At 36.8% G+C, this 19628-nt stretch overlaps 2 protein-coding genes across 5 annotated transcripts in view; one reads left to right on the top strand and one right to left on the bottom strand.

Annotated features, from left to right (window-relative positions):
- The window catches only part of ccdc85a (coiled-coil domain containing 85A), a 29505-nt gene extending 27297 nt beyond the window's left edge, over nt 1-2208 (top strand). For all 3 annotated transcript variants that reach the window (XR_007186783.1, XM_048204957.1, XM_048204956.1), the window contains exon 4: nt 607-2208. Coding sequence is in view for 2 of the 3 variants with exons in the window: in XM_048204957.1 (XP_048060914.1) it covers nt 607-622 (16 nt within the window). In the remaining variant the exon portion in view is untranslated. The remainder of the gene's footprint in view (nt 1-606) is intronic.
- Nucleotides 1-19628, bottom strand: part of slc24a3 (solute carrier family 24 member 3) — a 239234-nt gene that overhangs the window by 140736 nt on the left and 78870 nt on the right. The window lies entirely within an intron of this gene.

Genomic DNA, 19628 nt, shown 5'->3' with positions numbered 1-19628 from the left:
TTTCTTGAGCACCAATTCAGCATATCAGAATGATTTCTGAAGGATCATGTGACACTGATAAGCTTTGCCATCAAAGGAAAATGTAATACTTCGTTTTTAAAACCGTTATTTTAAATTGTAATAATATCTCACAATTTTACTGTTTTTACTGTATTTTTTTTTATCAAATAAATGCAGCCTTAGTGAGCACGAGAGACTTATTAAAAAAAACAAACATTAAAAACGTTTGAATGGTAGTGTATATTACTTTCGTGTGGTTTTATGTTAGTATGAGGCAGTTTTACTGGCTGTGTTCTGGAAGGTCTTTGGAGTAACTGACCCTTGATCATTCTCAGATGCTCCATCTAACAGAAACGAGCAGAGAAGTTGATATTTAATGATGCAGTTGATTTAATGGCAGAATAATTCAACCTTAGGGAAAGCATTTTGCTTTGCTGAGTGCACACACACATAAAAAAACATACAAACATAAAAAATGATAAAAAAAACATGAATGCATACTAAAACATTACATGTTGCCCTGTTTTGAATGCTTGAATCTTCAGGTTCAATACAAATATGTGAACACCTATTCCATCCTAATCAACTGCTCCTTTCACCCCATAGTTTTGATGCTTCCTGACCATTGCCTCGACTGGATCTGGATCCAGCGGTGGGAACCGGGCCATGAAAGAGGATCCTTGTTGCTTTCATTTAACTTGCACTGACAGAAATGGAAGGCGAGGACGAAAAAGTGTGATTGAAGAACAATAGCTTTTTTGGAGCAGCCAGTGTCTTTCGTCCCCCTCCCTCACCACGCTGGTTCCTGCTGGTCTCCCAATACAACTTGCAGCCCTGCACAACCGAGGTCTGGAGGAGGAATTACAAAACAGCTGGAAATAACACGATTGCCAAAAGGATTTCTCAAATGGGAGATATAATCATCTCTCTTTTGCCAACAAAATAGACCTACCTCCTTTGAACGAAAGCAGACGAAACAAAAAAGTTTGAAATGGGACCGAGAGGCTATGACCCAAATTGTTTACAGTCACCACAGGACACACAATCAATCCTCATTGAAAAAAAATCTTAATCATTATTTTGTATTGTTTTCCAGTAAAGAATCTAAACATCCTTTAAATTTACTCCAGAAGCAAATCTGCATTAGATTATATACCTATTTTTACTTACTTTTTTTTAAATTACTTTAATTTTTCTTACTCCTTTCAGAATTTAGTTTAAACATAAACCTTACTAAATGTTAGATTTATGCTTAAAACATCATAAAATATACAATATAAAAATATTAAATAATACAAAATATTAAAATTATACACAAAATTAGCCTAAATTGCACCAGATATTATACCACCTGATATTAGCAATTATTTTAAATAAATTAATTAATTAATTCAATATATTCTCCTCATTTAAGGATGTTTAGATATTTTTACTAAAGAACAATTAGATAAAAATAGTGATTAAAATGATATTTTGCAGTGTGCAAAATTTTTGCAGTAGCACTTTATTTTATAGTCCTGTTTCGTATGAACCTACTATTTACTTATTGTAGTAATGACCATAACTAGGTACTAATCCTAAACCTATCCCTAAATCTTAACTTAGCCATGTAGTTACCTTACACGACTCAGTACTTTTGTAGGTAAGTACACTGTAAGTTCATTAAAAGTGCACATACTGTAAAATAAAGTGCAACCAATTTTGCACACACAGGCAATGCCTTTAAGAACAAGGGCATTTCTTAAGCTGTGTTAAGGTAAAGAGCAATACTGAATGTCAGTGGCTCGTAAGTTTCAAGTTTTAGCCGATAATGACATCACTGCCTGGCTTTCATTAAGACCTGTGTGATGACCGTTTGTTTATTATGTTGACTATGGCCATGTGTAAAGTATGGTAGTTAAACACAACTATCTATAGTCGCTAAAGTCAGAAGTCAAAGCGGGAGCCCCTCTTGACTCTCAGTATCCCATTACTGATCTTTCCGTAGATGCAGTGTTGTGTGATGTGAAAGAAGCACATAGAAAGCTGCTGCTGCACCCGAGACTTGTGTAGCCAGACGCTTTAGGCTTCCATTGTGTCGAGTCCTCTCGCGTCTGGTGTTTCTGCCCTCACTGCTGCCGAAATCAAGCAGCCCATTCACATATCCTGACCGTCAATGCTTTTGCCAAACCCATTTTATGGTTCACCAATAAAATGGGATTTCTTTTCTCTGTCTGTCTGTTGATTCAAAAGGAAGGGCGGCCCAAGTTCTCTGTTAGAGCCCTGAATTGCTTGGTTTCAGTTGAAAATGCATTCTCTGTTTTTGGACCATAACTGCAAGGCGAAAATCAGAGACTTGTCATCCCACTGGACTATATAAACCATCATGCCTCTCTTCTTACCAGGTATTTCACTGAACCTCAAACCACACACACACACACGCACGCACACATACACACACACACACACACGCACACACACACACACACACACACACACACACACACACACGTTCCCTGTATTGTTGCGTTTCATGTGAGATGACTTCATAGTTTCTATTTGTTTTCTCACTGAACGTAACACACGTCGCAAACCATCCATCCTCCTGTATACCGTCAGTATTAAAAACAACAAAAGCTACTTGATAAGCTCATTAACCTGTGACTTTTTTATTTTTGTTGACAGATTATGAAACAGAAGAAATATTAATATATAAAACGTTTATGTTTTTAAAAAGTAAAGAGTAGTTTAAGGCTTAGTTTTTTATATAATAACTATAATTATTATTTTTGACGTACTGGTATTATTGAATCTATAAATATTATACTAAGAGATGTATGTAAAAGACAATAAAAGTCTTCTTTATGTAAAACACTTTTGATTTGGCTCTTATTTTGATTGTTTTGTTCAACTGTTTGTCTGGACACTAGAAATAAGATTCCCGATGTTAACATGGTTTCAATATAACTTGTTGCTTAAAGGGATAGTTTACTCAACCTCATGTCTTTCTAAACCTGCATGACTTTCTTTCATCTATGGAACAGAAAAGAAGATATTTTGAAGAATGTTTTTGAAAGAAGACTCTTATACTCATTAAAGCTGCATTTATTTGATTGAAAATGCTGTAATAAAACTGTAATATTGTGAAATTTTACTAAAATGTAAAATAACTGTTCTCTATGTTAATATATTTTTATATATAGTTTATTCATGTAACAGCAAAGCTGAATTTCCATTACTCCAGTCTTTAGTGCCACATGATCCTTCAGAAATCATTCTGTTTAATATTTTTGTGGAAACTGTGATACTTTTTCTGAGGATTCTTTAATAGAAACGTTTATTTTAAATAGAAATCTTTTGTGAAAATGTACAAGTCTTTAATGACACTTTTGGTCAATTTAAAGCATCCTTGCTGAATAAATGAATTTCTTAAAAAAATAATAAAATAAATAAAATGGTGTATAATGGAAGTCAATGGGGTACAAAACTACATTTGTCCCCATTGACTATCATTGTATGGACAAAAGGACAGGACAAAGGATGAGTTAAAGATGATAAAAGGTACATGACTGGGTGAACTGTCCCTTTAACATCAAGAATCAGGTAACACCTGGTAAGTGTATTAGTTTTTCAATTATTCTCTTCATGAGAAAATACGGGATGTTTGCAAATACGCATTATTCAAATCTGTTATTATCACTATTTTTGATTATTAGTCTTCTTTCTTTAACTGTATGTCACTGTGCGTGTTTAAATATGGTAAATACTATAAAAAGAAATATGCGTGCCCTACTCTGCTATGGTAAGTAGGGAAGTATATCAGCCAGAAGGTAAGGGGCAAAGAGCAGCACTGTGTGCTCTGATTAAGATGTATTATTGTCAAGGGAGCACGACACACTCTCACACACACACAAACACTGAGTCCTAATGTCTGCTCTTTGCTTTTCACTGCAATGCAGCACTCATTGGGCTCCTGCTGAGAGCGGCCCGAATGCCTACCTGACCAAAAAACACCCAATCCATCAACACAAACATCAGACCGAGAGGAACCAGAGGTCCTATAAATACTCTTCTGCCTCGCTCTCTTTCCCTCTCTCTCTGATACACACACGCACACACACAAACAAACAAACACATTTTCATTAAAACTGCATCTTCATATTTATACCAATCAATACAATAATGTTTCACAGTGGATGTGGCTCTCACCCCCTAAAACCTAGAATGAGCTGATGGAAAATGAAGACTGGAAAATGCAGCGCTGTTCAAAGACAAATAAATAGTTATGAAATGCTGAGCTGGAGAAATGCAGCAATTCTGTGCTTGCATTCTGCTTATGGCTTAAAGCGAACTCTGCCGGAGGGATTTCTTGCAGAATGAGGCAAATGAAAGTTGTTTTGGCTGGTATTTAATGATGCCACAGCTCTATTGCAGATTTAAAATAATTCATGAAATTACAAAATTTTATTAAAAATGATCAGGGACCCCTCTTGCACCACAAATATTTGTCAAATCTAATATTCTCTAGAATAAAAATGCTTTGCAAATCATATAATATAAGATATACTGTATACATAGGTATGCACATGTGCATGTACAGTCAAACCAAAATTTATTCAGACACCTTGAACATTTCATTCATTAATACAGTTTATTCACTATAGTTTAAAAAAAAAACATAATAAAATATGACAAAATATCAGAGTTAAAGGGATAGTTCACCCAAAAATGAAAATTTGATGTTTATCTGCTTACCCCCAGCGCATCCAAGGTGTAGGTGACTTTGTTTCTTCAGTAGAACACAAATGATGATTTTTAACTCCAACCGTTGTGGTCTGTCAGTCAAATAATGCATTGAAACGGTAACACCATCTATAAGAGTCAAATAAACAAGCACAGACAAATACACCACTATGTCCAACTGCATTCATCACTCGATTCGTTTGGTCTGATCGCGCTCTGACAGCGGCAGTGATGTCTCGCGCATATACTTCAATGAGAGCGAGACATCACTTCCGCTGTCAGAGCGCGATCAGACCTTACTAACGAGTGCTGCACGCGGTTGGACATAGTGGTGTATTAGAGTTAAAAAATGATATAAATACTGTTCGGTTTATCACACAAACCGATCGTTTCGTGTCTTAGGACATCAATGTGTCGTCACGATCCGCAGGGTTTAATTTGGATTTGTCTATGCAAGTTTTATTTACTCTTATAGTAGAAGTTCCCATCCACTAGCATTATTTGACTGACAGACGGCAACGGTTGGAGTTAAAAATCATCATTTGTGTTCTACTGAAGAAACAAAGTCACCTACATCTTGGATGCGCTGGGGGTAAGCAGATAAACATCAAATTTTCATTTTTGGGTGAACTATCCCTTTAAACTGTGTCAGCAAAAAAAAATACCCTTAATTATGTCAGATAACACTTAAGCAAAACATGGTCAGGTCAAAGTGCCTGAATAATTTTTGGTCCCAAATTTATCAATTTTACTGGTAGTCCACTGTATGAAGAATTTTTGGGTATAATATGTCACAGTTTACTTTATTTTGTTATTCTCACTTACATAAATGAACTATAGTGTCCTGCACCACAAGTAAAAAATATATATAAAAAATTATATCTAGTGTCTAATTTTTGGTTTGACTGTATGTGTGTGTTTGTGTGTGTGTCAGAAGCTGATTGTCACAAGGCATTACGATAACAGACAGAGTGAGTGTGAAAGGAGAGGGACTCGTACAAGGGGACACAGTCATGGCTCCTCAGAGACTCGTTTCCATGGTGACACGTGTGAGCGCCACTTATATTCTAACATCAAAGACAACCGTCCACATCTTTAACAGAACTTCAAATGTTTGTTAACTGCATTGTCTCTTCATATATATTTGGTCACTACAATGTTAATCATATAGAACCTTTTTCTTCTTGTAATCCCTTATTAAGGATTATAATTCAATGAGTTTTTTAAAAAGGAAGAATTCATATATCCAAAACATGATCCTGGTGCAAAAAAAAAAAAAAAAAAAAAAAATGCTTGTAGCAAAGCGCTTCTCACCACACCTTTAACAAATATGACTAAGTCACACAAATGGAAAGTTGTTGACTAAACAGAGCACACACAAATGGAAATGTGTTTGAGCCCTAAGCTCATTTACAAGATCAGGAAAACAATAATAGGGTGGTGCATTCTTCAGGAAGTTTAATAGACTTTTATTGGTGCTAAACCACAGCAGTATATAAGTTTCATATACTGAACTCGTATAGACTGCTTCAGAATGACTCAAATATTACTCATCATGTTGGCACTCATTCAACTGGCAGCACTGCAGCACATATTGAGAGTAAAGTCATAATCTTTTTATACAGGTATGAGAGATGCTTTTGGATGGGACAGAGACACTCAATATGGTTTTGGAGGTGGGATTTTCAGAAATTCCACAGGGACAGCCACTGATTTCCTGTTTCAACACCTTTTCCTGTCCCTCAGCTTTACCAAACCTACTAGTTATGTAAAGTCTGTTTGCCACATCTGTTTACCAAGACCCTTAAAGGGTTAGTAAAAAACTGTTTGCCAAGACCCTAAGGTAGTAAAAAACCTTAGGTATAGACATATTTGGTCAATTTTTACAGGTGAATTCTTGTTATTTCAATAGGAAATCGCACAATTTGGAATTCCCCACAGCAGATTTCCAACGGGTTCAAGTTGGTCACGCAAACTCTTCATGTTGACCAATGGAACACTGCTTGTCTTGAAAATGACATCTGTGTGAGTTGGGCTTCAAACATCGCAATACTATTGACACTGGACAATGAACCTTCACAAAAATTTGGCTAATGTGACCACAACTTTACATTGAATGAAGGACCTGAGGGACCACAGTATCAAAGAGACTTGGGATATGGCACTTTTGACTCAAAAAAGGTAGATTTGAGTGGGGCTATATATTCGTCCAACTAACGGCATGATGCAGGGAGTGTTCAAGAATTATTTTCTGTATTTGTGTGTTAATGAATCTTCTCATTTCTCTATCCTTTAATGTTTTCTGCTATCTGTACCCAAACTGTAATTTGTCTATTTTTTTTTTCTGTGTCCCCCTCTGGACAGACAGATAGAGATATGCAGCATATTAGCCCAGACTCTCATTACCTCCTCATTTTCAGATTAACTGCTTGACAGAAGCAATCAGCAAGCACAAGTCTCTGTAATTATCCGGGAATGATAATAACAGAACTGAGAGATGTTACGACTCTCAACACAGCTCTCCACAGAATATAGATGGTCATGCTCACAGGCATTTAGCAGCGAACAAGCGAACATCTTCATACGTCCTGTCAGCAGATTAGAGAGATGAGGAAAACCTGAACCTTGAAGGGTTGAGAGGTTTAGGATTAAAAGGCTGTTTAAGCAGATAGAACCTGAGAAAACAAACCATGAGGATCACACTACAGTGACTGGACACAATCTTATTTCCTAAATCTTAAACAATGACCACTGATCCGATTTAACAAATCACATTAGAGAGGCTTAAGTTGTGTATCATATAGATTTGATTTCAACCCGAATTCCGGAAATGTTGGGACGTTTTTTTTTTTTTTTTTAATTTGAATAAAATGAAAACTAAAAGACATTCTAATCACATAAGCAAATATTTTATTCACAATAGAACATAGATAACATAACAAATGTTTAAACAGAGAAATTTTACACTTTTATCCACTAAATGAGCTCATTTCAAATTTGATGCCTGCTACAAGTTAATTGATATCAGGTCTGTAACATGATTAACTATAAAAGGGATGTCTTAGAGAGGCAGAGTCTCTCAGAAGTAAAGATGGGCAGAGGCTCTTCAATCTGTGAAAGAGTGCGTAAAAAGATTGTGGAATACTTTAAAAACAATGTTCCTCAATGTTAAATTGCAAAGGTTTTGCAAATCTCATCATCTACAGTGCATAACATCATCAAAAGATTCAGTGAAACTGGAGAAATCTCTGTGCGTAAGGGACAAGGCCGAAGAACTTTATTGGATGCCTGTGGTCTTCAGGCCCTCAGACGACACTGTATCACTCATCGGCATGATCGTGTCAATGACATTACTAAATGGGCCCAGGAATACTTCCAGAAATCACTGTTGGTAAACACAATCCGCCATGCCATCTGCAGATGCCAACTAAAGCTCTATCATGCAAAAAGGAAGCCATATGTGAACATGGTCCAGAAGCGCCGTTGTGTCCTGTGGGCCAAGGCTCATTTAAAATGGTCTGTTTCAAAGTGGAAAAGTGTTCTATGGTCAGACGAGTCCAAATTTGACATTCTTGTTGGAAATCACAGACACCATGTCCTCCGGGCTAAAGAGTAGTGAGACCTTCCAGCTTGTTATCAGCGTTCAGTTCAAAAGCCAGCATCTCTGATGGTATGGGGGTTTATGCACCCCCATACGTTATGGGGAGCTTGAATGTTTTGGAACGTACTATGAACACTGAAAGGCATATAAAGGTTTTAGAGCAACATATCCTCCCCTCCAGATGACGTCTATTTCAGGGAAGGCCTTGTGTATTTCATCAGGACAATGCAAAACCACATAGTACAGCTATTACAACAGCATGGCTTCATCGTAGAAGAGTCCAGGTGCTGAACTGGCCTGCCTGCAGTCCAGATCTTTTCACCTATAGAGAACATTTGGCGCATCATTAAACGAAAAATATGTCAAAGACGACCACAAACTCTACAGTAGCTAGAAACCTATATCATGAAAGAATGGGACTGAATACCAACACCAAAACTCAGGAAACTCATAACCTCGATGCCCAGATGCCTTCACGTTGTTTTGAAAAGAAGAGGAGATGCTACACAATGGTAAACGTGCCCCCGTCCCAACTATTTTGAGACCTGTAATAGGCATCAAATTTGAAATGAGCTCATTTTGTGTATAAAATTGTAAAATATCTTAGTTTAAACATTTGTTATGTTATCTATGTTCTAATGTGAATAAAATATTGGCTCATGTGATTTGAAATTCTTTTAGTTTTCTATTTATTCAAATTTAAAAAACGTCCCAACATTTCCGGAATTCAGGTTGTACCAACCCATCTAATAGGAAAACGTAACTATTGTACAAGGTGGCAATTTCGTATGAATTCATACGGTTGCACGATACGAAAATGTATGATTCTTAGAAAAAATATATCTTTTCACACAAGCACAGAATCACACAAGCTAGTCACGTGAACTACGCAAACAGCTGAGCACAGTCTGAATAAGGCTACACCACAGGGGAGTGTATGTGTGTGTGCAGGCATGAACACTCTGCACTAAATTTGGAAGGCCCACTGGAATGGCATTGATGAAGCCTGGAGCACCTGTGGCCTTGTGTCTCCCATCCTGTGCCTGCAGCACAGGGCACCCAGCTGGCATAGTGAGAGGCTGTGGACATGACTGGGCTCCAGGCCAATAGAACACAAAGATGCTGAAATCCAGTGGTTAGTCAACGGAACTCATTCATCCCTGTTGTCAATAACTTTATGACATCATCTCACGCAAAGACACGCTCCACCTCTGATTGGACCATAGAGCCAGAAGCAGAGCTCGCCTTGGCTTGGAAAGGTGAACATTTGCGTCACTTTGGTGGTTGCCAAAGTCATGTGGAGAGCTGAGCCAGCCTGTAAGTACTGGTGGGGATTATTACTGTGACCCTGAAATAAAAGATGGGGTGAAAGAGTCATGGTGAAGGAATGAAAGGAGAGGAGTGATGGATAAGGAACAGGAGTTAAAAGGTCTTTGGAACTTTATATTCATCAAAGAATCTTCACAAAAATATTCAGACACTTCACAAAAACATTCAAAGAATTTTCACAAAAATACGCTGCAGTTTTGTCATCTGCCACTTTAAATGCTCAAGCTTTTTAAAGGGATAGTTCACCCAAAAATGAAAATTTGACGTTTATCTGCTTACCCCCAGGGCATCCAAGAAGTAGGTGACTTTGTTTCTTCAGTAGAACACAAATGATGATTTTTAACTCCAACCGTTGCGGTCTGTCAGTCGTATAATGCATTGAAACGGTAACACCATCTATAAGAGTCAAATAAACAAGCACAGACAAATCCAATTTAAACTCTGCGGCTCGTGACGACACATTGATGTCCTAAGACACGAAACGATCGGTTTGTGTCAGAAACAGAACAGTATTTATATAATTTATTACCTCTAAAACACCACTATGTCCAACTGCGTTCAGCATCCGGTTAGTGAGGTCAAAAAACGCGCTCTGATGACGGAAGTGATGTCTCGCGCTGTGCTTCAATGAGTGCGAGACATCACTTTCGTTGTCAGAGCGCGTTCAGACCTCACTAATCGGATGTGGAGGGCAGATGGACATAGTGGTGTTTTAGAGGTAAAAAATTATATAAATACTGTTCGGTTTCTCGCACAAACCAAATGTTTTGTGTCTTAGGACATCAATGTGTCGTCACGAGCCGCAGGGTTTGATTTGGATTTGTCTGTGCTTGTTTATTTGACTCTTATAGATGGTGCTACCGTTTCAATGCATTATTTGACTGACAGACCACAACGGTTGGAGTTAAAAATCATCATTTGTGTTCTACTGAAGAAACAAAGTCACCTACATCTTGGATGCCCTGGGGGTAAGCAGATAAACATCAAATTTTCATTTTTGGGTGAACTATCCCTTTAAAGTCTGGTGGATTCTGATTGGCTGTCAATGTTTTATCATTCATCAGCTGGAAAATCATTCTGAAAGCGATTCTCTGTGCCATTAACATTATAGTCGTAGACGTGGACTCTCCTATTCTTTAATATTTAGAACTACGTTTCTATTGTTATTGATATAGCTATCGTTGATGTGAGCATGCCTTAAGAAATGATCCTTGAGCATCAAATCAGCGTATTAGAATGATTTCTGAAGGATCATGTGATACTGAAGACTGGAGTAATAGCTGCTGAAAATTCAGCTGTCATCACAGGAACAAATTGCATTTTAAAATACATTAAAATAGAAAAAAGTTACTTAAAATTTTAATAATTCACATGCCTTCAGCCTTTAGTTTATTTTTTGGTCACTTTTAACTGTAAACAGTAAACTGAGTATTACAGTATTGAAAATATGCTGAAATGGGAAAACCAAGTAAATAAATAAATAAATAAATAAATAGATAAATTATTTGGATATCTTATTTTTCTATTATTTCTTGCATTATAACCTTACATTCATGACAAAGAAGTTGTATAAATAAAAATGATAAATTTCTACCTTATAGAAATGAAATATAATTTCTTAGTTTTGTCTTTTGATGTTGGGGTGAAATATGACCTGGACATTTTTGGGGGGTGGGGTATTTCATCCATATATGAAATACAGGTCATCTGTTATGTGTTCCATTTGTGCCATGGCAGTGGCCCATTGAATTTGAATTTTTAGATACATATACAGCCTTGTCCATTACATAAAAAGGCCCTCCTTATTATGGCCTAGCAAGGATAATCTGTCCCCTTTCACCATCTGTTGGCCCATAAACACTGCAGCTGGATGGCACGCATTAGAAGCTCACTGCTACCATCTTACATCTCTCCTTATCACACCTGAGACTCATACTGAGCTGAACTCCTGTCTACTGAATGCTTACATCTCCTAATAACCATGAAAACACAAACACACACAAAGGCTAATAGCAAATGATTCACATGCACTTCAACAAGTCCATGAACTCAAACGTATACTAGACACAGTTACTATTAAACAGTTATAGTTCTTAAATCTACTGTTGTTGACGACATCACATATACTACGACATCATCTCAGATGATTTGTGTTACATATCTTTCCACACGGAGCTATAATTCGCAGAATGCATTAGCTTAGCATGATGACATTGGATAGATGGATTTGAGCCTGCTGAACAGGAGCAGGGCCGTGGTCGTATTGCTTTCTCATCCCTCAATGTGAGCACTGCCGCCACCCTACACCGCAAATCTCGTTTGTCTCCAACACAGAAAGACATACCAAGCCAGAGAGAGGGAGAAATGAATTGCAAAGAGGGACAGAGCATCCGCAGCACAGTTGAGAGACACTGGCGATGAATTGGATAGAAAATAGCATGGAGAATATGTGGTTTTGATGGACAGTTGTACTCCCATGATGCCAGGCAGAAAATAAGACTAATTCCTGATTCTCCCCAATGACTCGTACTGCAGACACAGAGAGGAAGGGAATAAAACCACATTAACAGCACAATCATCTATAATAAATTAAAAACAGCATGAAAAAAAGGTTAAATAATAAACTGCTGTGCTGTAACACCACATTGTAATATGTAAAATGCACATTTCTGCTGCTTATTTCAGAATGTCAAAACCAATATAATTTTTCAGGGTGTTCTAATGTTACAGACATTTCCATTTAGTAGGGTCAGATGAACATACCATTTCATGAGCAAAGGATCATAGCAGGCTATCTATGTTCTGTCATGACTGACTGCCTCCATTAGTAAGTGCTCTTCTATAAAGACATCTTACCAAGATAATAGCTGAACAAAATCTTGCTCTTCTGAATATTTCACATCTTTGTGCCTCGCCCCTTTAAATCCCTTGTCAGGAGTGCTGGTACATAATTAATGTGATGCCTATTTAACATGCTTTAAACATTTAAAGGCATGTCCCCACCCCCGACTCACGTTTGGAGGGAAATTTTTGAGATATCAATAGCCTTGCAGCTGGCATACTGAAAAAAGCACTCTCACTTTACAGCAAACTCAAGTGGAGTCATTGGATTATTTCATTTCCCACAATCCTTAAGGGCCTCCTAAATATGGCTGACGAAGTTTAATGAGCCGTTTGCTTCATGATACAATTGGCTCAGACGGAGCTGATCAAATGACTTCAGATATTAAAATATAGAAACATTGGTCACACTATATATTACGTGTAATATGTGGAACTTGGGCACTATAATGAAGTATTACAGGAATAATAAAAAAGGAATCATCAGCCTGTCATTTCTGAAACTGTCTTTTTTGCTAAATTAATGGTTTGATTCTACATTATTCAGCTTTAAATAACTAAATAAATTAGACTTAATGAGAAATTATTCTGGTTACTTTTTCCAAATGCTGTTTCCCCCCCTTATTGCAGAAGCAGTGATGTATTTGATTTGTTTCTCTCTGACAACACTGATTAGATTAAGACATTTGGTTAATTGAAACCAGATATTTGAAAAACACATACAGTATCAGTCAAGGATAACGTAAATCATAATCTAATCCATTTACGATTTAGCCGGAATTAATCTTAAAGTCTCCACTATTGAGTCCTCAAGAATCAGAAATCCTATCTGACAGCCATTCAGGCGTCCTGCTGGGTGGAAGACAAATGTTTGAGCAAGATTTCAATTTCTGCCAGCGTCTCCTCCTGTGAGGCAGAATGATTGGGAGAGCGCAGTAAGCGGGTCCGCATTCATTTGCATTGTAAGACAAACAGGAAATGAGATAAATGAGATTTGTGTCACAGCTCAGTTGAGGCAAATGATGAGAAATCGAGTGGAAGGATGGAGAGAGGGAAAAGTCAAAAGACAAGGAGAGAGAAGGGCTCCATCAACGTCTCTAGCCGTCATCTTTCCTCTCGTAACTCCACCCTTCCTGTCTAAAAGTGGCCGTTCAACACTGTTCATCTTTACTTGCAGGCCATGATTTGAAGACTGAGTTGAACACTCAGTTTGTGATGAGAGAGAAAGTCATTGGATGCCTTATTTAAATTGTTTATTGTGAAGTCAAAGGTTGGGGATGTTTCATATTTTTGAGACATTGCAGGCGACGCAAAACTAATAAGACAAATCTGTTACTCACAAAGGTAAAGAACAAATATAATCATGAGTATTCATGAGAACATTCAATTAGAATGTTCAATCAGGGCCACCATTCCTGCCGTTATTTTTTTTTTTTTTTCTCATTACACTTCTCATTTGTCACATCGTTGACAGGAAGGATTCTTGTCTGGGATGAAAAAGCCTCTGGATGAGTGGGGACAGGTGGAATTCATTTGTGCAGGAGGAGCTCAAGGACAAAGGTGGATTGGTGGATTTTGCGTTCTGTATAAGCTGAATTCACCACTGTTGAGGCTGCTGGCGTTATATAAAAAGGATTCATGCGGGAACAAAAAAGAAAGACAAAAAGGAGGGATGAGAAACAATACAATACAGCAATGGATGATCGCAACTTCAGGCAGGACAAGCCTCAGGCAAGGACGGACAGAATTTGCGTAGTTTCTCCTGCCACTGTATACACTGAAAAAACTAATTTCCTCTGACAATTCTTAAAGCAGGCCACCAACAGTATTCTCTCTTTCAAATAAGAAGAATGTTGTGATCTGGGATCACATTTGCATAAATCAAATGAATGAGTATGCATTTTTTTTAACTGTAGAAACCCAATGACATCAATGATAGGCGCGGTTTCCTTTCCTATGTTGACATTTCTATTCAAAAGTTTAGGGTCAGTACGATTTTTTTAATACTTTTATTTAGAATGAACGCATTCATTTTATCAAAAGTGACAATCATTTATAATGTTAAAATAGATTTCTATTTCAAATAAATGCTTTTGAATTTTCAATTCATCAATCTGGAAAAAAAGCATAACGATTTCCTCAAAAGAAAAAAAAAGCAGCATAACAGTTTTCACCATGTATAATAATTATAATTATAATAATAATTGTTTCTTGAAAATGTAGCTCTGGCATCACAGGAATAAATATTAAAATAGAAAACAGTTATTTTAAATTGTAATAATATTTCACAATATTAACATTTTACTGTATTTTTGATCAAATAAATACAAGCTGGCACTGTAGATCATGGCAATGCCAACATGACAGTAGTATGTCTGGATTGCAGTGGACACACATGCTATAGAAGATGCTTTACTTGGTGGAAAAGTTCTTTCATCAAATGAAGTATAGGATTTTGCATTGTCTGTTTCTTGACGTTTAAAAGCTTTTGCTATCTATAGTCAAGTTCAAGGACTAAAGCAACACAAGTGAACACAATATCCAGGACCACGAAAAACACAAACTGAGAGAGATGTACAGTAAATGCATTTCTTTTATTGGCTTCTATAACTGCTGGCTGTCCTTCTCCTTGAAATGCGTCCTCAGTGATGTAACATCATGAATCAGGCATCCTGAACTCCTGATGTACCTGCGAAACACCTGCAGTGATTACGACAGCTGCCCTCGTTTTCAAAACTCACAGATCTCCTGTCTAACTGCAGCATAGGAAAAACGAACAATACTATAAAATGCAATAAAGCTAGTCGATCAATTGTAATATGTCAGATTTTCTACAGCAGAGCAGATGTTATCGGAAAGCTCCCTCTGCGGCAGTGCTATTTTAGTATGACTATAGTTTAATATTTTGAATAAGTTTTTATTTTTATATTTTCCATCTCAAATTTTTTTAATTTTTTCTATATAGTTTTTATTAATTTTATTTCAGTTTATTTGTAGTTATATTAGTCCATCAAGTTAACTAAAAAATGAGAAATGTTGCATTTGCAACTAGGTGAATTATTATTATTTTTTTTAAAATAAAAGTTTAATATTTTTTATTTATTTTAAAATGTATTTAGTTGTTGGTTAACATTTACTTTATTTCAAGTAACATTTTTTTTTTCTGGTTTTAGTTTTAGTTTCAGTTAACTGTAATAACCCTGCTCTGCAGTGTGTAACAGCTGAAAGGATAGCCGGCTCGAGCTGTGTGTCACATTCAGTTCGGGGGGAAACATGGGACAACACAAAGCCTGCTGGACCAAAAGCTCCCTTTGATCCGCTCTGTGCGTCTGCTGTTCTGTTTCATGTGCAAAGCAGCGGCCATGTGTCCCCACTTCATATCATGTTTATGAAGCTGTACTTTACTGAAACAAAGGGCACACACACACACACACACACACACACACACACACACACACACACACACACACACACACACACACACACACACACACACACACACACACACACACACACACACACACACACACACACACACACACTTATTTTATCCATTTTAGGTAAAAGTGTACTTACTTTCAAAGCCATTTGCTAAAAGGTAATATATGACATACGTCAACCTTTTTTTATATTAATGAAATTTTCCAAAATAGTCACATATTATGCAAATATATAGTATTTGATATTTATATGCAGTATACGCATTAAAACAGAGCCATTTTGTACATGTCCATGTATCTATAAAACCTTAGTAGAGTAGCATTCAGGTTTAATTTATAATTTAATCATCAATAAGACAAGATGAAAGTGAAATCAATGGGCAACAAGATTGTAAACAAATAGATGGGGGTGAAAAGTGAATGCCATTTTAATTAATTCACTAATTCAGCTTCACCATATTTTAAAATATATCAAAATAGAGAAAGGTTATTTTAAATGTTAATATTTTCACAATATTACTGTATTTTTCATGAAATAAATGCAGCCTTGGTGAGCACAAATGACTTCTTTCAAAAACATTTAAAAAAAAATCTCACTGACCCCAAACTTTTAAACTGTAGTATGTATTTGTCCTTGCCACAGTTGTCTGTGGTTTGCTCACACACTGGGAATTGAATAGCATTATTATCTGTAAAACTGCTCTGAAACTACTACTGTTTTTACAGTGTACGCAAGTGAAATATGTTGCTAACAGCATTTCAGGTTGACAAATCTCACAGTCTGGTCCTGCATACAAGAAATAAATAAAGGAAAGGTATGAATTGAGCATTAACCTTTACTACATGAGCGTACATTGAGACAAATGACAAGAGCTGACAAATCCTCAGAGAAGTATTGCCTAATCTGTTTTTTGACGCGGACAAGCTGCTATAAGCATTGTTTCTGTCGGAGCTTGTGTGTGTATGTGTGTCCAGTCACACAATTGGTTGAGTGATGGAGTGAGGTGACAGTTACTAAATTGTATTCTGTGTGGTTAGGAGGAAGAAGTCTTTATTTCTGCCACAGTAAACAGTGTTATTTCACAGTGCTGTTTTCCTCAGCACCTTACCCAGTGATGGATCTGCCCATCAGCACCGTCTCTGCATTCACTGCAATCAACCTCCATATAAGCAGCAACACACACACACACACACACACATATATATTGTATATGTGGTTTATGGGGACTCTCCATAGACTTTTTTTTTTATACTGTACAAACTGTATATTCTATCCCCCTACACTACCCCTATACCCCTAAACCTACCTATTTTTCAGAAAACATTCAGTATTTTTTTTACATTTTTAGTAAAACATTGTTTAGTATGTTTTAAAGCTATTTTAAATATGAGGACTCATGAAATGTTTTGTGTTTTTGTATTTGTGTCTTCATAAATCACAAAAACAAGCATGCACACACACGCACGCACACTTGTACATCTGTTCTTGACACAATGCAGTCTTTAGCTTCTTAACCTTAACAACTAAGTGCCTAACCTAAAGCCTGACCTTAAACCTACCCTTAACTTAATTATGACCTTATCCCTAAAACCATGTCTTGACCCTCTAACAGCCCTTTAAAGGGTTCTCAGAAAGTCAGAAAGTGAGGACGGGCCAAAATGTCCTCACTCTGATGGTCTAAAACTCAAACCAGTCCTTACATAGAGTTGTACAAGTACACCACTCACACAATGGGTTTTCATGTTTTATGGGGACATTACATAATGACATTTAAACTGAACAAATTGTACATTCTATTCCCTAACACTAAACTTACGCCTAAACCTACCCATCACAGACAACTCTATGAATTTTTAGATTTTAAAAAACATCATTTAATATGAATATGACCATTTACACCTGGTAGTAACATACATGTCAAATCCTGTGACCACTTGATCAAATTTTGAGGGGAGGATCAACATCAAAACCAGATATACATGATTCATAATGTCTTCTTAATATCATAAATATTTGGAATGACAAGAGTATGAGAAAATAATGAAATAAAACCAGGTGTACAATGCCATATACCCACCGACAAGACTCGCCACTAGTGAAGCAAAGAGATACATATAGGCCTATTATTCAAAATGACAGAATATAAAGATTTTAACTAAGGAAACCAGACTCCTATACAAAATTAACATTTTTGTTAATTAAAACAAAGCTGAAATAAAATATATATAAATAAATATTAGTTGAAAACTTACACTTAAAAAAAAAAAAACGTATCAATTAAAAAAATGAAATTAGCTGAAATTAAATTATGCTCAAGTTGAAGTACTAAAATGACTTAAGCAAAAAAACTAAAATAAAATTAATTAAAGCTTAAATAGAAAAAAATAATAAAAATAAAGGCTATTTCAAAACATTAACACTCTGAGGTCTAAAAACGCGCCGGTGCGTTTTGCAGTTTTTTTTTCACATTGCAGCAAAACAGACTTAAAATACTCCGTCATTTTTTATCATAGAGACATAATTGCTGTTATAGTATATAAATAATAGTAAAACAGCACTGTATCCTTTCAACAACAAATTGGCTGCATTTGTGTAGATGGCAAAGCAGTGGATGGGGGGCAGGGAACCCAACGAATGCGATGACATCACCCCCAGGGTGATGTGTTTGGAAGAATATGCAGTTGTTGTGGTGGAGCAGTGGAGCATCCTCCTGTTTCTTCCACTCCTCTGAGCACAGCAACACAAACAATGGAAGCGTTTATACATTTACCACAGACCACGGCAGACATATTATCTCTGCTGGCTATTAATAGCCTCTATCAATTCGCCACATTCATTGGCTTTGATCGCACTCCCGCACGTTTGAAAGACTGTCCAGGTGCAATGAGACGCTCAGAGAGTGATGACGAAATAGCCAAGTTATTTTTAAGTGACATCATGAACTGATGGTAATGCGGAAAACATAATTATGTCTTTGATTGAGTGTAATGAGAGAGTATTTTTGTGCATATTAAATTCATCGTTGAGTTTATGCAAATGGGAAGATGACGGAAGCACATCAGTGGGGGTAGTGGTCTGTAAATGGTGTGTATGGGTAATTGGGACGACTACGTTCTCGCATTATCCCAACGTCAGTGGTGCGTGGAAAATGTCTCCCACCTTTCCTTAATGACAGGGTTATAAATCAAACTCAGTCCTAATTGGGCAAACTCAGGCAGGCATAATCTTTGAACATATTCTGTGGTTCATTAAAGGGGGAGAGAGAGAGGAGCTATTTGGCAAGTTGCTTTGTAAACAAGGGGTGACGTGACCTTACGTTACTTTAGTGGAGATCAAAGTCAGAAATAAAATATCAAACATAAAAGAAAACCACACAGATTTCCACTCGAATTAGCTTTGAGCTAGTCGGCAAGAAGATCACAGGGGGGTTGTTGAAGCTTTAGAAATTTAGTGCGGTTAAAGGTAGGAATTTTGCAGTGCTTTGCAATGAGGTTTGTGAAACAGCTGTGGTGCAACATTTTGTAATGGTCCTGATTTTCACACACACTAAACATTTTCTTACATTTTGAAGCTGCCACTAAAGCTTCACTCACACTGATGGACTGATGGTTGGAAGTCTCAGGTCGTTGAGTCACTATAGTGTCACTGTAAGTCGTTGGCGAGCTGCTGAGCGTAACTTTTCAAAATAAAGAGA

The sequence above is a fragment of the Megalobrama amblycephala genome, linkage group LG10 (assembly GCF_018812025.1).
Source record: "Megalobrama amblycephala isolate DHTTF-2021 linkage group LG10, ASM1881202v1, whole genome shotgun sequence".
Lineage (NCBI taxonomy): Eukaryota > Metazoa > Chordata > Actinopteri > Cypriniformes > Xenocyprididae > Megalobrama > Megalobrama amblycephala.
Note: the sequence above shows the minus strand (reverse complement) of the source record. Positions and strands in the feature narration are given on the sequence as shown.